Here is a 23685-nt window from a genome sequence, read left to right as displayed (position 1 = left end):
CTCATTTGGAAGCAGTTATGAGAGCCAGCAGTCCAAAGGGAATAACAAGCCCTCCACTGAATATAATTCAAACTGTAAGGGCACAACAGAAATGTCACATAGCATATCCTTTTAGAGAAAAGGACTTACTGTATTTATATAAATGTTCACTTGTGATCTGATTTTTTTAAAAAATAAAATGGAAATAGTGGCACAGTATGATTTGACTCAACTATTGTGATAAGGTTCTGGAAACGTGAGTCTGGTGTTATTTGAAAACTAAAATTAGTGTTCAAAAATTTCAGAGTATAAGGAAGTTATTTGAATGATGACAAGTTCTCCCCCACCCCCGGCTGGTTACAGATGCTGCTAGGTTAAGGCATAAGTAAAATTTAATTTTTGTAGGTGACTGAATAATTGACGCTTTTCTGTGGTTAGCACTATTTAAAAAGTGAAAATAATGGCTAATAGTATATAATATTAAGATTGAGTCAATATGCTTCAGTTTTTAATAAATATAACAAATTGTTTGCATTTCCTGAGCACTTACTTTGTGCCGTGAACATACTAATGCTTCATAGACAGTACTCCCCTTACTCTTCAGGACAAGACCATGCAGGCCGAGAGGCAGCATGCCCAGGTACAAATAAGGAAGCAGATATTGTATTGCATGTCTGTACATGGGCACATGGGCATACAGGCATGTTATTTTGCCTCACTAGCCTCAGTCTCTTCTGTAGAATAAAAATTTCTAACATATCTCCCAGTACTGATGGAGGTGCGATGTGAACTAGGAACTGAATCTGAGCCTATGCTCAACACAAGTAGACACTACATTCAATTGTCTTGTTCACGTGCGGCCTTCTGAGCAGAAAGCAGCAGAAACAAGCTGGCTGGTGAGGACTAACAGACAGGCAGCAGATACCCAGAGTGATTCCTAACTGAAGAAAACTAACAAATCCAAATGAAACCCCTAAGATGGCTCTCTCAAAGTTAATACTGACATCAACCCTATGCATCGATCCGCTGAAATGCTCAAAAACTGGGTATCTCAGAAGCTCTGTAACTTAAATATAGGTTAGTCCTCTTGGTCATTATAAAGATACTTTTCGTCTGCACTCATAAAAATATGTAGCATAAATAACAAGTTCATTTTTTATAGGATGATATTTCGGTAGGAACATTCATAGTTAACGACCCTATAAAAACATTATCCTTTAATATTTCGCTCCCACAAGAGATTTATGTGACTTTCTATAATTATTTTTTATTTTATTTTATTTTTTGGTGGTACTGGGGGTGGAACCCAGAGGCTTTCTACCTCTGGGCTATACTCCCAGACCTTTTTTATATTTTATTTGGAAACAGGGTCTCCCTAAGTTGCTGAGAGCCTCACTAAGTAGATGAGGTTGGCTTTGAACCCGTGCGATCCTCCTGTCTCAGCCTCCCAAGCGCGGGGATTACAAGCGTGCGCCACCACACCCAGCCTTCGATTTTCTATAATTATAAAAGAAGAAATAACAAGAAATAATCTCCCCCAAGGTGAGGTTTCTTTGTGTTGCCCAAGATGGACCAAACTATTGGGCTTTCCTCAACTTCCCAAGCACCTGGAACTACAAAGGTGTGTACCTGACTTAACACTTATTAAGTAGCAACTATGTGCCAAGCTCAAGATATGCTACAGACAGACAGACAGACACACACACACACACACACACACACACACAGAGGTTCCCCTCTTATTTGTGGTTTCAGTTATCTAAAGTTAGTGGTAGTCTAAAATTATTAGGTAGAGAATTCTAGAAATAAATAATTCATAAGTTTTAAGTTGTGCGCCATGCTAGGTGGCGTGGTGCAATCTTGTATGCCTGGCTCCATCCTGCCTAGCATGCAAATCGTCCTTGGTCCAGTGTACCCATGCTGTGTGTACTACCATCCCTGCAGTCACAGTTATCAGATCCAATGTCACAGTATCACAGTGCTCATTATTTAGACTTTAGTGTTATCTGTGGCTTCAGGCATTCACTGGGGTCTTGGAACATATCCTCTGCAGATAAGAGATATTTTATTTAACCTTAACAACCTTAAGAGGCAAAAATTATTGTAATCTTCCTGTAGAGAAATGAAATGTGGGTTGAAGAGGTTATTGCAACTACCCAAGTCAATGTCTTATGTTGAGTGTGGTGGGATTTGAACTGAAATCATCTGGCTCTAGGCACATCCTCTCTAACACCAGGCAACCTGTATATCTATCCCAGGTCTTAATTAGGATGAGAAAACCTAGTGTCGGCAACACTGGCAAAAGGGCTGTTGGTGGGGAGTCACTATCTATTTTCACAATCTTTTACGACAGTAATTGGTTAAAATAGATTAAATTTTGAACTTGTATAGTTTTTACTCAGACACCGCACTTTAGGGGTTTCTAGCCTATAAAAACAAAAGCACTAGTACTTACTGATCATTACACACACATTTATTTTGGTACTCTTTTAATTACAAAGTATTGGAGATCATCCAGATATTTGTCATTTGGAAAAACAAATTATGATGGTGCAAATTAAATCATTTTAGAAGAAATGACAAGATAACTAAGCAAGAAGAACAATGTTCCTTTTGGTGAATAGGGCCTATTCCAGAACAAGGTCTAAGAAGCATCTCAAATTTAACATATACAAAATAGACATCTCCATTTCCACCTTTCTACTGAGACATAGCAATTCTTTCACAGACTTCAGCAAGTGGTACCTTATCCACCTAGTGGCTCAAGTAAAAAATGCCCCCAGCTTTCATATTTATTTGTTTGCTTGTTTTGCAGTACTGGGGACAGAACCCAGGGGCATTCTACTCTAAGCTACACCCCCAGACCTATTTTTTAATTTTTAATTTTGAAACAGGGTCTCAACGCCGTGCGTGGTGGCGCACGCTTGTAATCCCCGCGCTTGGGAGGCTGAGACAAGAGGATCGCACAGGTTCAAAGCCAGCCGCGCTGGCTTAAGAGACCCTGTTTCCAAATTTAAAAAAATATATAAAATAGGTATGGGAGTGTAGCCCAGAGGTAGCAGGGTTTCCAGGAACCCCAGTACCACCCAAACCAAAACCAAACAAAACAAAAACCCCAAAATCAAAACAGAACAAAACAAAAAACAAAACAAAACAAAATAAAAAACCAGGGTCTCAGTAAGTTGTGGAGTGTCTCACTAAGTAGCTGAGGCGGACCGCAAACCTGTGTTCCTCTTGTCTCAGCCTCCCAAGTACTGGGATTGCAGGGTGACGCCTAGCACATCACTTTTACAACGCATATCTCCAAACAGGATTGGCTGCTAGCTGAAGGCACCTGAAAAGCAAATGTGGGAGAACTCTTTGCCCTTCTTCCATGTGCTAAGGCAGAACATCGATTTTCTTTTTTTTAATTTTTTTATTCTTATTATGCGTCTATTGGTGCATTATGGTCTTGTATCATGATCAATCATGTTGACAGTGACATGCATGCACACAGCTTTGGTGCGCCCCTTCCCCATTCAGAACACAGAGCGGTGGTTAACTGCTAGAGATGCCTTTGGTCCTCATTGGTCTCGAGATGGCACCAGAGGACTCCAAGCCTTCACTCATGGGCTTTTATCTGCCAGTTACTTTCCTTCTGTCAAGCTGCAACTCTTGGAAATTCAAGGTCCTTTCCCTTTTTCTTGCTACTTCTCTAAAGCCTTATGGCTCTTTGGTGAAGATGCTATAGAAACTGGATTCAAAGTCACCTCTTCAAGAACTGCTCATTCCTCGGTGTCTCATTATGTAGGAAAGATACACACTGATAATGTGTTTTTTTCCCCCCTTGTTTATCTATCTTTTGTTAAAGAGGTCCATTCTAACTTGAAACCTATGGGGTCTGAAGAAAAAAATTATATTTTCTCCCCTAATTGGCCAGATGGATCCTTTAAAACAGTGTATGAGGTCACCTCAGTCCTGGCTTCCAGCTTCCACTGCTCACAGGCAAGCCCACACTTCCTGTTCTGATGTAAAGGCCTCTCCCCTTCCTCTCTCCCCACTGCTCCCTCCCTCTCCCAGGCTCATTCTCACTCCTACTATTTCCATCTCCTCTGTAGGGCACACTCTTCCTCCTTACTTTCACATGCCTGGCTCCTTTACTTTTTTTTTTTTTTTTTGGTGGTACTGGGGCAGAACCCAGAGGCTTTCTACCTCCGGGCTCTACTCCCAGACCTATTTTATACTTTATTTGGAAACAGGGTCTCACTAAGTTGGTGAGAGCCTCACTAAGTAGCTGAGGCTGGCTTCAAGTCTGTGCGATCCTCCTGTCTCAGCCTCCCAAGCGCATGGATTACAAGTGTGCGCCACCACACCCAGCCTCCTTTACTTTTTAATACTGAGTTTATCTCCCACGAATATATTTGACACCTCATCATTCCCAGTTCTGAGCACCACTAATACTGTGTGTTATTGTAATGTTTCATATATACTTAAAGCCAAGCAAAGAGTGGAGTTGCACCTTTAAAAATTAATTTTTGACATCACATTCTTGGGAATGGAATCTGAACAACACTTATAAAACATGGTAAAAAAATTATTACTTTTCATTATATCAACTGCTAAAGAAATGAAAGAGGATGGAAAATTTTAACAAACTGTTTAAACTCTTTTTTCCTTTCTTTCTTTTTTTTTTTGGTGGTGCTGGGGTTCCTGGAAGCCCTTCTACTTCTGGGCTACACTCCCAGACCTATTTTATACTTTTTTTTTTTGGAAACAGGGTCTCTTATGCCAGCGTGGCTGGCTTCGAACCTGCGTGATCCTCCTGTCTCCGCCTCCCAAGCGCAGGGATTACAAGCATGCGCCACCACGCCCAGCTAAAATCTTTTCTTAAAGAGACTTTTCCCACTGGAATAGCCTCCTGGTCAGCTAACCAGAAGTGACTCTTCATATCACTGATTAACTTGACTCTACTTTTTGAAGAAAACCAGCTTTTCTCTTCTTGCTTGCATTTTTTGTTTTAATGTCTTCTATACAACTAGACCCTTTGTGGGGGGGTTAGGAGTTTTTTTCCCTATTTTTGAAAAATTCTTGACCTTTTGATCTTGGCATACATGGTTTTGAGTTTTTTCTATTCTGGTTTAACTTTTGTGTGTTTTGGGCTGAAGTATCTCATAGTGGTTTCTTCACTGGAGATTTCTCTTCAGTTTCCTCTCTTCCTCCTCTTCATCATCTTTATCGTGATCACAGCAGCAGCTAGTTTTATTTTCTTCTGTGGAATGTTGCTACAACCTCCAGGGACAGGTCACTTTCCAGATATACTTGAGAGTTTTGGAACCTCCTTTTCTCTGTCTTCTAACCCTGCATCTTCCTCCACAGTAACTAAGCGCTGTCCACTAATACGCACAGGCGCTGAACCAGCTGCAACCGTACAACGCAGGTGGTGTAACTTCAGAGGTTGAATGGCTGTATGCTGTATGCTTTAACTGGCCTGCCTTCGTAACTCATTGCCTCTGTCTTGATGACGGGCAGCTCATCCTTTGCTCAGCCCAAACTGACTATACTCAGTGATGGCTGGTGCTTGTTTTTCATCTTTATTGACTGTGAGTTCATAGCCAAAGAGACAATTCTGGGGCTTCTGGGGATGCATGTCCATGTCCATCAATTCTTCCATGGGGTGGTGGCAAGTATAGGTGGGAGAGAAGTCAGACAGAGACAAGCGACCACTGCTACAGAGAGCAGATGTGAAGGACACAGTCACTGTCCGTGCGCCCCTGGTAGATTGGTACCTTCTTATCATTCCAAACTTGTTTAAATTTCACCTAAGAGGCTTTCTTTATGACTGATGGAAGTGATCACTGGGTCATATTCTCTATTCTAATTCCCAGCAGTTATTGATCAATGTCTGATAATTCTCTTGGTTTATTTCTTAGTTAATTTATCTTTCTCTTATTTTTAGACTGTAGGCTGAGCCATGGTTTGGTTTCACAAAGATATCTCCAATATTCAAAATAGTGTCTGATACCACCATTCGCAGCCATTGAATATTTGTTAAATGAATGAAGAGAAAGTGTTATTGTATAACTGAACTTTTACTAACAGCACTGGGAATGGCGGCACACACCTATAATCCCAGGATTTGGGAGGCTGAGACAGGAGGATCACAGGTTAGTGGAACATAGCAAGACTCTCAGCAAATTAGTAAAACCCTATTACAAAATATAAAATAAAAAGAGCTGAGGGTCTAGCTTAGAGGTAGGATGCCCCTGAGTTCAATCCCTAGTATTTCCCCTAATATATATTTTTTACCAAAGAAACATTATTTTTATATAGTTACATATATGTGTTGTAGAAGCAAAGAAAAAAGGACAGAAAAAATACTAAATAGTACAGATTGACTGGTAGTGAAGGAAAATTAACGTTTCTTCTAATAATTCTGTATTTGTGTGTGTGTGTGTGTGTGTGTGTGTGTGTGTGTGTGTGTTTTGGTGAGGGTGAAAACCAGAGGCCTTCTACCTCCGGGGTACACTCCCAGACCTATTTTTATACTTTATTTGGAAACAGGGTCTCACTAAGTTGCTGAGAGCCTCACTCTGTAGCTGAGGCTGGCTTCGAACCTGTGCGATCCTCTTGTCTCAGCCTCCCAACCGCAGAGATTACAAGCATGAACCACCATGCTGGCTATAATTTTGCATTTTTAATCAGTAATTAAGCATTACTTTGTGGAATTAAAAATAATAAAATTTGTAAAATATTTGAAGGGGATGAATTTTCCCTCTGCTTGAGACAAACTGATTATATAAATTGAGCCCCTAATCCAAAAATCCACAGTGCTTCAAAATTCAAAATTTGAGCACTTACAAGATGCCACAGGTAGAAAATTTTGCACCCAGTCTTATGTGACAGTCCACTGTCAGAACACAGGCATGCTAAAAATATCATATGAGGAGCCGGGCGTGGTGGCGCATGCTTGTAATCCCCGCGCTTGGGAGGTGGAGACAGGAAGAGCACGCAGGTTCGAAGCCAGCCGTGCTGGTTTAAGAGACCCTGTCTCCAAAAAAAAAAAACCAAAAACAAAACAAACAAACAAAAAAAACCAGTATAAAAATAGGTCTGGGAGTGTAGCCCAGAGGTAGAAAGGCTTCCAGAACCCCAGTACCCCCCCCCCACACACACACGAGGTTATCTTTAGGTATGTGTATAAGGTATATATAAAAACATAAATGAACTTTATGTTTAGCTTTTGATCTTATCCCTGAGATATCTCATCATGTATATACAAATGTTCCAAAACCCGAAACACTTCTGATCCCAACCTTTTAAGATAAGGGATACTAATCCCACATAGCAATACTGGTGTCTGTCCCTCTGTCTATCTGTCTCTCTTTTCCTCCCTTCCTCCATCCCTTTTTCCTTCCCTCTCTCTCTTTCATGTCTACCTTTCTACCTACAACTCTAGAGGTTGCTATCATAGCAGTCTTTTTGTAGTCATTTCTCCATTAATAGATACAATTAATTATTAAAGATACTTGTGTTCACAGGTGTTTCAGGTGTTACAGTACTTTAGTGTGTGTGGGGGGGGTAATGGGGATTGAACTCAGGGCCATTCTACCTCTGAGCTGCACCTCCAGTCGTACTTTGTTTTTTAGTTTGAAATAGTCTCGCTTCCTTTCCTCTTCTCTCTTCTCTCTTTTCTCTCCCTCTCTTTCTCCCTCTGTCTGTCTCTTTCTCTCTCTCCTTCCCCCTCCCTCCTTCTGAACTACACTCCCAATCCTATTTTTTTTTTTTTTTAATTTGAAACAGGGTCTCACTAAGTTGTGGAGGGTCTCAGTAGGTTGCTGAGTCTGGTCTCAAAACTCTGATCCTCCTGTCTCAGCTTTCCAACTACTGATATTGCAAAGGTGTGCCACCACACCCAACTTTCCTGTCTGTCTGTCTGTCTGTCTGTCTGTCTGTCTGTCTGTCTGTCTGTCTCTTTTATTTTTGGTGGTACTGGGGGTGGAACCCAGGGGCTTTTCTACCTTTGGGCTATACTCTCAGACCTATTTTAAACTTTATTTGGAAACAGGGTCTCACTAAATTTCTGAGAGCCTCACTAAGTAGCTGAGGCTGGGTTTGAACCTGTGTGATCCTGTCTCAGCCTCCCAAGTGCTGGGATTAAAAGTGTGAGCCACCATGCCCAGTTACTTTCCTATCTCTTAAAACCATAAAAAAAGATGTATAATTCAGTAATAAAGTAAAAATATTTCCTAAAAAATTCTAAAATGCTCAATTAGGACAAAATTATACATCATAAGGACTAAGCAACTTTGAAGGTGATAATCATATAGTTAAGTTCTAATACGTTTGTTTAACCTTTTTTACATTATATACCTCAAATACTTTCTATTTTTGTTATGGAGATTTGCGACTTAACAAACACTATGTATTTGTAATACTAAATACTGAAAATCCAAAATGTCAGATCTAAGAAAACAATATGACAAGCCCATGTAATGCACTGAGGGCCAAGTAGCTCTTACCTCAATAGAAGATGGGGAGCTTGACGGTAACGGGAAGGGAGTAACGGCCATCTGATTGACTGCATCTTCATTCCTGTGAAACGTTAAAATAGGGAGAATCAGTACACAGTAAATGCCAAGTTCCTGGCTCAACTTACAAATACTTTCTTGGTACTCACTTGAAAAATGCATACACAGCAACACAGAATTAAATGTATATGCATATATGTAATAAATATACCTAGCTTCCACACATGCAAGACTATTAGACAAAAAAAGAGACATATTACTCTAAGGTACTCAGATACAATTACTAGTGACAAAGAATGATGATCCTAGGCATTAGCCAAATCCTGCTCAGAAAGTCAGGTGCTGTGGAGGATAATTTTGGAAAGGCATCAACTCTTTCAGCACTGCGGAGTATAAATTTTTCAAGTGGGCGTGTATAACCTCCAGGCCCATTAACGTCTAGAGCATTTTGTTCTTTGAACTGGAAAGGTTCCCAGCCGCCCTGCTTGGCTTCTAACTTCGTTCTGCCAAATGAAGGATGGCTCTGACAGGCCCGCAGGGTGGACTGTGAGAAGTGATGGATGCCGAGCGTCTCGCACACGATGTCTTGGGGGTTAGGTGAATTCTACTCCGTGTCCCAATGCAGCAGAATGGGTGGAAGTGGAAACCAGTCACTAGGGCAACAGGCACACAGTAACTTCTACAATACCAGTTCTGAGTACTTGGGCCTGTTTCCAATATGTGAGGAGTGAATAGTAGGCAGCGGTTCTGTGGGCGATGACCAGCCTTCATGATTCCCTCATGATGTAGGACCCACAGAATTATCTCACGAGTTATGTGACTTTGACTTTCTCTCTCACAAAACAAACCAGGAGAGTTCAGTAAGATGCTTCTTGCTGAAGTGTAAAGATCTAAGACTTCAGAGCTCTCTCTCCATATGGCCAGTGTATATGAGACAACACGATCTGACCTGGAAGGATATTCTGAGTTCAACCCTGTTTTACTTAGTTCTCGATGACTGGATGACGAGTGCATTAGTTCATCCCTTCCTGCTTTGAAGCTGTAATCCTGTCGCCACCTTACTTGAAACGCCAGTCTTTATTCAACTTACGCAGGCCCACTCACCTTTCTCCTGCAGTGTGAGTTCAGTAGCCTTAACTAGATTATTCCCCTAAATTCAAGACTATCTGTATATTGATGCCTTCCATATTTACATATTTCGCCCACATCTATTTTTCTGAGCATGTAGGCTGTATATCCAACTTCTTTTTTTTTTTTTTTTTTTTGGTGGTACTGGGGTTCCTGGAAGCCCTTCTACCTCTGGGCTACACTCCCAGACCTATTTTTACATTTTTATTTGGAAACAGGGTCTCCTAATCCAGCGCGCGCAGCTGGCTTCGAACCTGCGCGATCCTCCGGTCTCCGCTTCCCAAGCGTGGGGATTACAAGCGTGCGCCACCACGCCCGGCTGTATATCCAACTTCTACTTAATGTCTCCACTAGATGTCTTATGAGCATCTTAAATAAAGTAGAATTTTCCATCCCTCTCAGTCCCCAGATGGTTCAATGGTCCATTCTCCTCATCTCCTGCATACCTGTCAATACTATCTGCCCCTGTCATTCAGCCAGTGACTAAGAATGGAGTGTGAGTGTGAGTGTGAGTGTGTGTGTGTGTGTGTGTGTGTTGCTGGGGATTGAAACCAGGGGTATTCTACCTCTGAGTTATACCCCCATCCTGTTTTGGAACAGGGTCTCTCTAGGTTGCTAAGAGTCTTGCTACATTGCTGAGGTTGTCCTTGAACCTGCGATCCTCATGTCTCAGCCTCCCAAGTACTGGATTACAAGTGTGTACCACTACACCCAGTTCTAAGCATGGGTTTTGAAACCTCTCATCTCTCAACTGCACAACTGTACTTCCAACCCACCAGCCAGTCTTTTTGCGTCTACCTTTAAAACCTGCCTTAAATCTCTCCACTCCTTTCCACCTTGTCCTATTTGCAAGCCATTATCATTTCTCATCTGAACTAATGGAAGAGCTTCCTATTTCTCTCTCCTTTTCCACCCTCTCAGCAATTCTCTCTCTAAACCATTCCTTACCCTGCAGAGTCATCATGGTCCTAATGCATAAATCTGGTGATATTTCTCTCTCTTGTCTAAACTCCTCCTATGGTTTCTTATTGCACTTAGGATCAAGTCCACTGTGTTATTCAACAGGAGAAACGCACTCACTAGCTGTGGGGCTTTGGGGAAATCACTTCTCCGAGCTTCAGTTTCCAGACAGCTAATGTAAATAGGAGGAACTATAAGAATTCTGATGCAAATTCTTCATAGAGCAAGACAGAGTATAAAGAAATGAAGTCCAGGCACCATTTCTGGCTCAGTTTTTCTTATATTCACGCATTGACTAATATGTGAGCCCAAACCAAACAAATGGGGAAAAAATTAAATATATACAGTACCACAGAGGATGAAGAATATATCTGTTTTTTTCTGACAGTATTACAGATGCCTTGAGCATGCACTATTATGTTAAAAGATGACTATTGTTTTTCAGGGAGTACAATCCATTCCTCAGCAGTTTGCTCACACATGGAAAAAATAATCAGTTACCCCTGAGTAAGTAATAGAATTTTCCCAGTGGCAATTCCCCTCCTCATTCAGTTTCTCTCATCAAACAACACAATAGAGCTCAGCCCAGCTTAAAGCCTAGAGCCGACAGGACATCGCTGCTCCGGATTTGGAACTCTCACTGCAGAGCACATTTGGCAGTAATCAAGTAGATGCTTTTATATCTCTTTCAAAGGTTACCAGCATTGAAAATATGGTTGGACATAAATTCTTATTGAGAGATCATGATTAACTGGATCAAGTTAGCTCAAATCAGCCAAGTTATTCCTATATAATTTAATGATTTCCCCAAATTAGTATAACTTCAATGCCTTTTAAAGTTCATTAAATTTTCAAAAAAAAAAAATCTCACACAATAGGAAACCTACACTTACTCCCAATGGAGAGAAGAAAGCTGCTCTGAGAAGTTGCAGCTCATAATTCTCTATAATCCACTTAATAGTAATTTTCACACACCTCAGCATAGGGCTGTAGAGAGCTGACATACTAGCAATTTCAGAGAAAAGAAATAAGGAGAGGGAAGCCAGAAGATGGAAGGCTTTTACACTTCAGATAAGCAGTTAGCCTCAATGGTTTCTGGGGATTTTCATAAGAAAAAAATTCTGTTTGCTTTATTTTTTTTGTTTGCTTTATAAATAATATTTCCTTTCCATAAAATTAATGGAAGTTTCTTAAGCTTCAGTGCCCCACACAGCACACAAACCTAACTGCAATTGTTTGTTGGTGTTTTTATAATTATCTTTCAGAGGTGCTGGAGAGAAAGAATAGAGTTCTTTCTTGGAAAGGACAACAGAAGCCTATGTGCATACAGTAATTCCCCCTTGAGGGGGAAGTATATCTTTGAGAGGTACATTTCCAGACCAACATTGATACCAGAAGCCAAAGTTAGTACTGAACCCCACTATACTCTGCTTCCTTCTCCTCTGGAGGTCTCTGAGTTCCTGACATTCCCAAGCTCAGTCCTCTAACCTTTCTCCTTATTTTGTGAGATCCCAGTATCCCTCCAGTAAATTCCTTTTTGCTTAAGTTGACCCTAATGAATGGTTTAATTTATAAATTAGGCACCATAATAACTAAAGGTAAAACGGAACAATTAGAACAATCTGCTTTTATAACAGTATGTGAATGTGATCTCTTTTTGGGGGGGGGTACTGGGGGTTGAACCTGGAGGCATTCCTATGAGCTACACCCCCAGCACACCCCCCCCCCGCCTTTTTTGCAGGTCTGGGGATGGAATCCAGGGACACTTGACCTCTGAGCTACACCCTTGCCCTATTTTTTATTTTTTATTTTGAAACCAGGTCTCACTGAGTTGAAAAGGGCCTCACTAAGTAGCTGAGGCTGTCTGCCAACCTTGATCCTCTGGTCTTAGCCTCCCGAATGCTGGGATTACAAGCGTGAGCCACCACGCCCGACCACCCCCAGCCCTTTTAAGTTTTTGTTTTGAAGCAGGTTTTGCTAGGTTGCTGAGACTGTCCTTGAACCTGCAATTCTCCTGCCTCAGCTTCCCTAGAACTAGGATTACAGATGTGTACCACCATGTCTGGTGGTCTCTCTTGAAACGAGTCAAAACAAAACATTAATATTTTTGGACTGGCAACTAAAACCATGACTAAGTGTGTGTGTGTGTAATACTGTATGCCTTTATCTCTCTCTATTTGTCATGCTCTGTTACAATTACTTGTGCTGTTCATGTTCCCTCCCCAAGCCCAGGGATGGGATTCTATTTCTTTGTATTCCCAGTTTGTAGCAGGGCACCTCGAAGAGAATAGGTATACGAGTATGTATTGAACCAAAGTGATCTTATTAAGGTGGGAGAAGGCAAGAGACTACCAAACCGTGCCCTGTGCTTCCCAAGTGGCTTCAATGAGTTCACAGCAACACGCTGCCCTCAACGGGCCAGCTGATGGGAGCAACCAACACCCCCTGGGGTGTCTACCTAGCTCACAGCCAGTCCTGGGAAGCCTGCCATGTCTAGACTAGACCACACAAACAGTTCTGCTTTGGCCTGAGTGGACAGAGGGGCAGACACCTGTTGCAGTCTGGGCCTATCACATTTTTCCTCTTCTAGAAACTCAAAACTTAGAAGAGAGCCAGGCGTGGTGGCACACTCTTGTAATCCCAGCACTTGGGAGGCTGAGACAGGAGAACTGCACAGCTTCAAAGCCAGCCTCAGCTACTGAGGCTCTCAGCAACTAGTGAGACCCTGTTTCCAAATAAAGTATAAAGTAAATCTGGGAGTATAGCCCAAGGTAGAAAAGCCCCTGGGTTCCACCCCCAGTACCACCAAAAAACAAACAAACAAAACAAACAAAACTTAGACACAGAGTTCAGGAGTGTGGTGGTATCAAGATAGCACAAATGCTGAAGGCTGGACGGGGTTTACAACTCCTCTCTGGCTAACCTCTCTCTTGATGACCTTAGTCATCACTCTTTTTGCAAAGTCCATGAGATATCCTTCCTTGTATTACAAAACGTTCTCCTCTTATATTAGGCTGGCTGGAATTTAATGGATTGAAACAACAATATCACTCTCATTTATTTTGAATGTACACATTTATTTAACATTTATACTACTGATAAAAAATTAAATAAAACATGATCCCTTCTTTGATGTTGTTAGTAATTCGTGGGGAATACAGCAGGTAAACAAATAATTACAATGACAGGATCTCTCTCCAGATGCTGCCAGTTTAGTTTTCCTTCCAAAAGGATGCTAAGATCACTGCTAATTCAGTTCCTTGTTTGTAGAATGTATTTCTGCCAATCACACATTTTGGATCCTGGTCTCGGTTCGGCTTTGCTATAAAAATATACTCCTATCGGTAAAAATAATGCAACATAAATTAGGCTGAATGTTAAGAAGCTTCCTGAGATTCCCTCCCCTGGCTTGTAGACTGTGAAAGGAATGAATTTCACTTCCATGATTAGTCTGTGTTACATGGCATAGCTGACTTAAGATAAAGGGAGATTATCAGGTTGGGCCTCACCTAATCACAAGAAACCTTTAAATCTAGAGATTTCTCAGTTTAGAATCTTAGTGTCTTAATTAGTAGATTGATCTGCTTGAATTCTAAACTGATGTCAATTCACTGTGGACCCAGAGGCCAGAGATAGGGAGTCCTGGATTAGAGGCAGCACTACTGGCCTGAAGATAAAGGGGGCTGTTTGGCAAGGCATGTGGGGAGCCTTTAGTTGCTGGGAGCAGCTCCCACCCAAGAACCAGCAAGGAAATAGGCTCAGCAGGAATGAGGCCACAAGGCATTCTACCTCCAAACCATGACCCCAGCCCTATCATTTTTATTTTTTTAAACAGGGTCTTGCTAAATTGCTGAGGATGGCCTCAAACTGGTGATCCTTTTGTCTAAGGCTCCCAAGTATTAGGATTACAGGCATGCACACCCAGCTAAAGGAACAAACTGTTGATAAATACAACACAGATAAATCTCAAAACCATTATGATGAATGGAAGAAACCAGATATAAAAGAATACTGTTTGAGTCTATTTACATTAAGTTCAAGAACAATCAAAACTAACCTAGAGTGACGGAAATCCACATCCCTAATGGTTTCCTTGTTTCTTGTTCTCTGGGGGAAGAGTGAGTGCAAAGTGGCACCTACAGCCTCCCAAAGTGAATCAATATTCTATACTTTTGTTTTGGGTGGAGTTTACACAAATCAAATCAAAACTCAGCAAACTGAACACTTACAATCTATTGTAATGAGTTTAAGTTATACTGCAGTTAAAAATAAATCGTGATTACATGTAGTATAAAACTAGCATGCTATCCTGGAAATAAATTTATGCAAATGTATGCATAGAATAAGGAAAACATACAGATTATATCATTGATAATTTATATGTAAGATACAAAACAAGTTTTACAAATTTGGTTTCTTAGCCTATAAAATTGGGATAGTAACTATTAATGGAACTGTAAGATAACATCAATGCTAAAGTACAGTAATAATAGTTGACATTTAATCTTTTATGATGCTGAGTCTCAGATGCTTAAATTTCTAGGCTCCAGGCCTTCAGTTGCAGTTAATTAATTTAGCCATCAACCAAAAAAAGTAACCAAATAAAATGATTTTATTCTAAGAGCTTTATTCTTCCTCTAGTCCCATGGTTCCCTTCCTAATTCATGTACTTTCTGAGCTACCTGGAATCTTGACAACAGGTTGGTGTCCTTGTTTTACTTTCTTTGCATCTCAATCAATCCAAACCATTCCCTTCTCTACTATGAAAACCAAGCCTGAAGATGGGACTGATAACCCAATGTCAAACAGTTCCCTCTATTGGTGCTTGTTTTGCTTGATATATACTTATTTTATGTCTTAAAAATTCTTGGAGAACTTCTGAACTGCATGGCCTTATATAGCATCTACTATACAGAAGGTGGTCAGTAAGTGTCTGAATGTGTTCAGGAAGTTTGGGCAAGTTTTTCCAATGTACGCATACCCAGGTGGCATTAAAGAGTTCGTGCTGTACCCACTTCTCCAACAGTGGTCTCTTCCCTTTGAATTTCTAAACTACTTGAGGGTCTGTCTCTGCAACTTCATTCAGTTTGTCTAAGAATACTTCACTGCATTTTTGAGTCATATACAATGTCATATGAAGAGACTTGTTGATATAATTCTACGTTTATTCTTTATCCATAAAATTTATAACCATAATTCTAACTGTAATGAGAGATTTTGTTAACAAGTTATTTGAAACATTACTCCAACAATCCTTGACTAATTCCCTAGGGTAAATGTGGGCTACTCCAAAATTAACACTAGAGGAACACTATAAATTGTGATCAAAAGACAAATTAGAGGGCTACAAAGACAATACACTTAGGTTTCTGGAAGGTCAATCAGCGATTTAAAAATGAGGAAAAAGAGTTCCAAAGGTAATAAGGGATGTGTACATTTGCTGAATGCTTTAACTTTTCATTTATCAAGGTCTGAGTTTTGCACTTCTTTTAAAAATGAAAGTATGTTCTACCTAAAATTCATAAAGACTCTCAAGAGACCCTCAAATAGCCAAGTCTTAAAAAAAAAAAAAAACCTGGTTGGAGATCTCCTGACTTTGAAACTCACTATAAAAATAAGATAATCAAAACAATATGGTACTGATGTAAAGAAAGACATATTGATGAATGGGACAGGATAGAGAGCCCAGAAATTATCCTTTGTGTGTAAGATTAAATGATTCAACAAGGATAACAAGGCCATTTAGTGGGATAAGTGATCTGGGCATGGTGTTGCACACCTGTAATTCCATTTATTTTATCAGTAAATAAAATAAAGAATAATCATACGACTTAGCAATTTTACTTGTGGATCCATAGCCAAAAAAAGTGAAAGTAGAGTCTTAAAGGAGATACTGCTTGCTATGTTCATAGCAGCAGCAGCAACAGCAGCATTTTGGTACTGGGGATTGAACCCAGGGGTGTTCTACTTCTGAGCTGTATTCCCAGCACTACTTATTTATTTTTATTTTGAAACAGGGTCTTGTTAGGTTTCTGAGAGTCTCATTAAATTGTTGAGGCTGTCCTTGAACCTGTGATCCTCTGGCTCAGCCTCCCAAGTGCTGAGATTACAGATGTGCACCGCACCTGGCTCACAAGAGCATGACTTATAATCACCAAATGGTAGAAGCAACACAAGTATGGATGACTGAATACAAAATGTGGCATACACAGAGTGGGATATTATTCTGCCTTAGAAAAAAGGAAAAAATGACACATGCCATAGTATGAATGAACCTTGAAAACATGCTAAGTGAAATAAGCCAGTCAGAAAAGGACATGTATTGAATGATCATGTTTATATGAGTACAGTCAAATTCAAGGCAAGACAGCAGAATAGTGACTGCCAAGGTGCAGGGGAAGAGAAATGAAAAGTCGTTTTGTGTTGTATCTATTTCACTACAATTAAAAAAATTACCTGAATAAGACAAAAAAGTAAAGTATGATGGGAATATGTCTGCCATATTTAGATTATCTTATAAAGCCATTATTGTGTTCAGAGCTGCTCTAGTGCGGTCAGTTCTAAATGTACTTTCAACAAACCTGTAGGACCTTATACTATGCTAACAGAATAGCTTTAGACAGAAAACAAAAGTTGATCCAGGTGTGGTGGTGCACACTTGTAATCCTAGCACTTGGGATTGCGGTTCGCGGACAGCCTCAGCTACTTAGTTAGGGCCTCCACAATGTAATGAGACCCTGTTTCAAAATAAAGAATAGAGCCGGGCATGATGGTGCATGCTTGTATCCCCAGCATTTGGGAAGCTGAGACCCCCAGGATTGCAGTTTGCGGACAGCCTCAGCTACTTAGTGATGCCCTTTGCAACTCAGTGAGACCCTATTTCAAAAATAAAGAATAAAAAATAGGGTTGGGTGTAGCTCGGAGGTAAAATGCCTCTGGGTTCCATCCTCAGTACTGCAAAAAAAAAAAAAAAAAAAGTTATATGCCTGAATTTAGCCTGAATTGCTGAACACATTAATTTAGGTATTTTATTTACTTTTTACAACATTTTCTAAAATGATTCCAACCACAATCTAGTGCTTAGCACGTCATTTAGATGCACACACACCACAAAAAAATGTTGATTTAGACAAGGACCACAAGAGACTTGAATATTATTTTCTGGGTGTATTAAATTCAGTGATGTGAGACATTTGAGAAAAAAAAGAAAAAGCTTTACAGTGCTGCACTAATTGGAACGGGAAACCGAATTAACACTCAGCCAAGAAAAAGCCGTATAAGTGACCCCAAAGTAACATACAGAACAAAGCAAATTATTACATCTTGATGGAAAACAAGATTCCTTTCTAAAAAGAATCTAGGAGCTATGCCTAACTATATGAACAGACTGAATAGTTTCAACTCACAATTGGAAGAAGCCACCAAAATATCTGAAGACACTGATGAGGAATAAAAATCCAATGACAGTGGAATTATGGAGCCTCTTTACTTGGCATTCCAAACAGTGTCAATCATTAATGAGGGCTGCCTAGAGCAACTCGGCATCCAGACCCATTTCACACACGTGGCCCCAGGCGAGTTCTGAATTAATTGCTGCAGTCATACAGAGTAAAAGGGGGCTTGTAAAATACTTGGCCGGGCATGTTGGTAGGAGGGCTGCATAGGTGGGTGGCTTAGACTAAGTTTCTCATAGAGATTCCAAAAGATAGTGTAATAGTTACCCTTAGTCATTCCTCTCTAAATCCTGGCTGGCTAGGCCCAGTGTTCAGATACTCAGCCCTTGCCATAGGCCATGTGCTAGAAAGGTGACCCTCCCCATAGAGATAAAGCCAGTATAAATTCTGATTCCTCTGCAACAATCACGGTAATCTCATTTCAAGAGCCAGGGAATGGCATGCCAATAGGAATGAGTCACATAGCAGGTGCTCATGGAGACTTGTTCCCAGGTCATCTGCTGTGCTAATGATGCTTGAAAAAATGAAAACCAAGGATCAAGGCTAGAAGCCTACGCAGGACAACAAAATACGCCACTTGAAACAGGGTCTCACCAGAACCCAGTGTCTCACTCTGGTTGGTCCTGATTTGTCCCATCGCTCTACTTTTTTCATCTTTCCCATTCATTAGGGTCAACTTAAGCAAAAAGGAATTTACTGGAGGGATACTGGGATCTCACAAAATAAGGAGAAAGATTAGAGGACTGAGCTTGGGAATGTCAGGAACTCAGAGACCTCCAGAGGAGAAGGAAGCAGAATGATGGCACAGAAGGAGTATCCCATCAAGACACTGTGCTGCTGTGCGAGTAAGCACCATTCGTACAAAGTCATTCACTTACTTGCCTCCAATTCTAAGGTGTCATATTGCCCAAGCTTAAGGTCATGTGAACAGTTACTGGTCACTGCTCAGCAGTGAGTGAAGGACCTGGCTCCTTCAGCTTCCACAGGGAGAAGGGCATTTGGATTTACTATCCCACCTGCATGTATGTGTGTGTCTGGGCACGTATGTGTGTACACATGCATGTGAATGCATGCCTGCATATACATATGTATGTGTGGGTGTGTCTGATGCACATCCTGTAGGGCAAAGAACACACACACATATTTATTTGTGTATATGGGTATGGGTACGTGCACTCACATGTGCGAACGTATAGTCCTGGGAACGAACCCAGGGCCTTGTGCATGCTAGGCAAGTGCTCGGCCACTGAGTTATATCCCCAGCCCCCAAAAGCATAAATGTTAACCAACAAAAAAGGAACAAAAAAGAAAAAGTATGAACACACCATCCTTGATAGCAATCCCAAATATATATACACATACATACATATATATTTACACACACACACACACACACACACACACACACACACACACACACAATTTATAAAGGCCAACAGGGGTGAAACAAATATAGGTACAATTCCCATAAGCTAATATATGCTGGTACTGTTAAAGAATGAAAGAAGAAGAAAAAAATTAGTATTTTTTTCTATGAAATAATAAAACTTTTTTTTTTTTTTGTGGTACTAGGGGTGGAACCCAGGGGCTTTGGGCTATGCTCCCAGACCTATTTTATACTTTATTGGGAAACAGGATCTCACTAAGTTGCTGAGAGCCTCACTAAGTAGCTGAGGCTGGCTTTGAACCTGTGTGATCCTCCTGTCTCAGCCTCCCAAGTACTTAGGATTACAAGTGTGTACCACCACACCTGGCTCATAAAACTTATTTTCAAAAATATTTTTAAGTCTTTGCAGCATAAGCAAGGCCTTGGGTTTGGTCCTCAGCACTGGAGAAAAAAAATAAAAGATGAGCTTGTTGTTTGGTTGCAACACTTTATCTAATTCACTGAGTTCATCTAATTAATGCATGGCTCTATAAAATATTTAGTCCTTTCATTCTGACTAAAATCAAGCTCAAAATAGGAAAATTTATACCTACTATGGATATTAAAAAGAAAATGCCATAGGCTTTACATTATTTCAAAAATGTATGATCCAGTGGAATCATAGCTGAATTAAATATGCAACTTCCCAGATGAGAGTATTTCAAAGAAACAACGCATCTTATTTGGTTGTATACATTTCAGTGTCTTTGACAAAAGATCAAAACATAAAACATTCTAACTCCAACATATCCTAGAAATAACATGCTTACAAATTCTACTCACAAAATAAAGTTAAAAAATCATTTAAATTATTATTTAAAATAAATAGCACTGTATGGGAAAGAAGTGCTCGAAGAAATTAGGCAGGAATTAGCATTTCTGAGTTCTATGAAAGACTTGTATAGGTCTACAGCATGATCTAACTAGACAGAGAAACAGGAGAGCCTTAAAGCTGCCAGTGACTCTGCTTCCTTCCTCCCTCGACCCCTAGTGGAGTAGCTCAGCAATAAATGACAGGACTCTTGCTCAACATTTCTTGTCTTGGGAGGCTCAGACAGGAGGATCATGGTTCGCGGACAGCCTCAGCTACTTAGTGAGGCCCTTTGCAACTCAGTGAGACCCTGTTTCAAAATAAAGAATAAAAAATAGGGCTGGGGGTATATCGGAGGTAGAATGCCCTGGGGTTCCACCCCACTACCGAAAAATAAAATTTCTTGTCCTGTGCACCATGGAAGATAGTTTATCTTGCACTTAAAAAAAGGCACTGTATGGCTGAATGGTCATAAGAGTCAGGAAGATGCTCCTTACAGAACTCCAAACCATCAGCACACACAGCTGTGCTACCCACTGGTACTTCCTAAAGGAGGACCACTTTCCATGTTCAGGTGCAATGGACACAAACCCAGCTCTAGAACTTTTGGGTTTCTTTTTTCTTTTCTTTTCTTTTCTTTTCTTTTCTTTTCTTTTCTTTTCTTTTCTTTCTTTTCTTTTCTTTTCTTTTGGTGGTACTGGGGTTCCTGGAAGCCCTTCTACCTCCGGGCTACACTCCCAGACCTATTTTATTTTTGGAAACAGGGTCTCTTAAGCCAGCGCGGCTGGCTTCGAACCTGCACAATCCTGTCTCCGCCTCCCAAGTGCGGGGATTACAAGTGTGCGCCACCACGCCTGGCCTGAACTTTTGGGTTTCTAAACACACTGTGACTTTGCTTACTTATTCTTTGGGTCTTAGCTTAGCCCATTAAGTTCCAACATCCCGGATATGGGACAAGCACAGAAACAACTTAGCAACAAATATACTATTTATGTTACCTTTTTTTTTTTTTGGTGGTAATGGGGATGGAACCTTCTACACACTCCCAGACCTATTTTATATTTTATTTGGAAACAGAATTTCTTAAGCCAGCGAGGCTGGCTTCCAACCTGCACGATCCTCCTGTCTCCGGAGTCCCAAGCGTGGGGAATACAAACGTGCGCCACCACACCCGCCTCTTATGTTAACTTTAGAAATATTGCTTTTAGAATTTTGTTCTTTTGAGAAAAGTAATAAAGGAATGATGATTAGAGTGTTTGAAAAAATTTTATATAAAATATATTTGTAGCCGGGCGTGGTGGCGCACGCTTGTAATCCCCGCGCTTGGGAGGCAGAGACAGGAGGATCGCGCAGGTTCGAAGCCAGCCACGCGTGCTGGCTTAGGAGACCCTGTTTCCAAATAAAAATGTAAAAATAGTTCTGGGAGTGTAGCCCAGAGGTAGAAGGGCTTCCAGGAACCCCAGTACCACCAAAAAATAAATAAATAAATAAAAAATAAAATATATTTGTAAGCCGGGCATGGTGGCGCACGCTTGTAATCCCAGCATTTGGGAGGCTGAGACCGGAGGATCGCGGTTTACGGACAGCCTCAGCTACTTAGTGAGGCCCTCTGCAACTCAGTGAGACCCTGTTTCAAAATAAAGAATAAAAAATAGGGCAGGAGATGTAGCTTGGAGGTCGAATGTCCCTGGGTTTCACCCCCAGACCTGCAAAAAAAATTTGTATACATAATTATACATAAGTTTAATATATAAAATGTATAGCCGGGCATGGTGGTGCACACTTGTAATCCCTGATCTTGGGAGTCAGTGACAGGAGGATCGCGCAGGTTCGAAGCCAGGCGCGCTGGCTTAAGAGAACCTGTTTCCACATAAAAGAGTATAAAAACAGGTCTGGGAGTATAGCTGAAGGTAGAAGGGCTTCCAGGAACCCCAGTACCACACACACAAAATACACACACACACACACACACACACACACACACACACACATACATATAATGTATTATATATATACACAAATAATACATAAGCTCTAGGTTAGGATTTCCTGTAATCCCATCTACTCATAAGGCTGAGGCAGGAAGATCACAAGTTTGAGGCTGGTCTGGGCAACTTTTAGACCCTTTCTCAAAATAAAATGAGCTGAGCCGGGCGTGGTGGTGCATGCTTGTAATCCCAGCACTTTGGAGGCTGAGACGGGAGATCACACAGGTTCGAAGCCAGCCTCAGCTACTTAGTGAGGCTCTCAGCAACTTAGTGAGACCCTGTTTCCAAATAAAATATAAAATAGGTCAGAGGTGTAGCCCGGAGGTAGAAAAGCCTCTGGGTTCCACCCCCAGTACCACCAAAAAATAAAAAATAAAAAAATAAAAAAATGAGCTGAGGGTATAGCTCAATGGTAAAGTGCCCCTTAGTTCAATTCCTGGTGTCACAAAAATAATAAAAGATTATAATTTCTAGCCTATAATGCACCTTTGTCTATTTCATGGGAATATTCGCAGAACTGAAAACGTTGGATTTAGTGCGTTAAGCATCTCTCTCTGTGACACCTCCTAAGAGCCCCCAAGACTAGGTTAGCCGGGTCCCTACATGTTCCTGCAGCACCGCTGTACTTCTGTCCCTGGGTAAGGCACTAGACTGTGGCTTATCCTCTGAATCACTGACTCTAGGCATTAGCTAGCACAAGTAGGCATCCAGTAAACACCTGCTGAATACATGAATGATCTAGTCTTCATGAAGTAAAACTCATGCTGTGCAAATAATCTTCCCCCTCCTCTTTATCAAAGCTGGATCTAACGAATCTAGAGTAAGGATTTCAAAAACAGGCATTCAAGGTGCTTCTTCAGATGGAGATCCAGCAATGACTATGACGTTCACATTAATTTCAAGTGGATATCATCTTTCAGGGAAAAGGCCAGAGGATAACAGGCCACACCACATTTTTAATTACAAAACAAGACATATGTTGAATCGATACAGTCAGGCGGATCCTGCAGTGAGTTCACTTTTACTCCGCAGGGCCTGACAGCTAGCACTAAATCTTTCCGAGGATTTCAGTTTCATTTGGCCTCCTTTAGCCCCGGGAGTTTTTACACACTACACATTTTCCACATGTAATTAAGTAATGGGGAGTGAGTTGTTATACATGACATTTAATTTTCGATAGTGGGGGAAGGTATGACAAGAGCTGCAGGCAAGATCATTAATCTCCTCGGATCCCTGCTCTGCCAAATACAGCAACTCATTCTTCATCGGATTAATACAGCTCTCGTCCTGTACTTAAATGGGTCTGCTCATGGAAAGGGGGAAACGCTGAACAGGAAAACCCACAGGATTAAATGTGTGTATGTATCAAGTCAGATACATCTGGATGAAGTAAGATTTTACACACACACACACACACACACACACACACACA

The 23685-nt window shown here is 40.9% G+C and overlaps 1 protein-coding gene across 3 annotated transcripts in view; it reads right to left on the bottom strand.

The window, feature by feature from the left end:
* Nucleotides 1-23685, bottom strand: part of PATJ (PATJ crumbs cell polarity complex component) — a gene marked incomplete at both ends in the record, with an annotated part of 372146 nt that overhangs the window by 121117 nt on the left and 227344 nt on the right. For all 3 annotated transcript variants that reach the window (XM_080692386.1, XM_080692387.1, XM_080692385.1), the window contains one exon: nt 8478-8550. In XM_080692386.1, coding sequence (XP_080548512.1) covers nt 8478-8550 — 73 coding nt within the window. The remainder of the gene's footprint in view (nt 1-8477; nt 8551-23685) is intronic.

The sequence above is a fragment of the Muscardinus avellanarius genome (assembly GCF_963383645.1).
Source record: "Muscardinus avellanarius genome assembly, chromosome: 3".
NCBI classification, from domain to species: Eukaryota; Metazoa; Chordata; class Mammalia; order Rodentia; family Gliridae; genus Muscardinus; species Muscardinus avellanarius.
The sequence above is the reverse complement of the archived record's forward strand: the minus strand, read 5'-3'. Positions and strand labels throughout refer to the sequence as shown.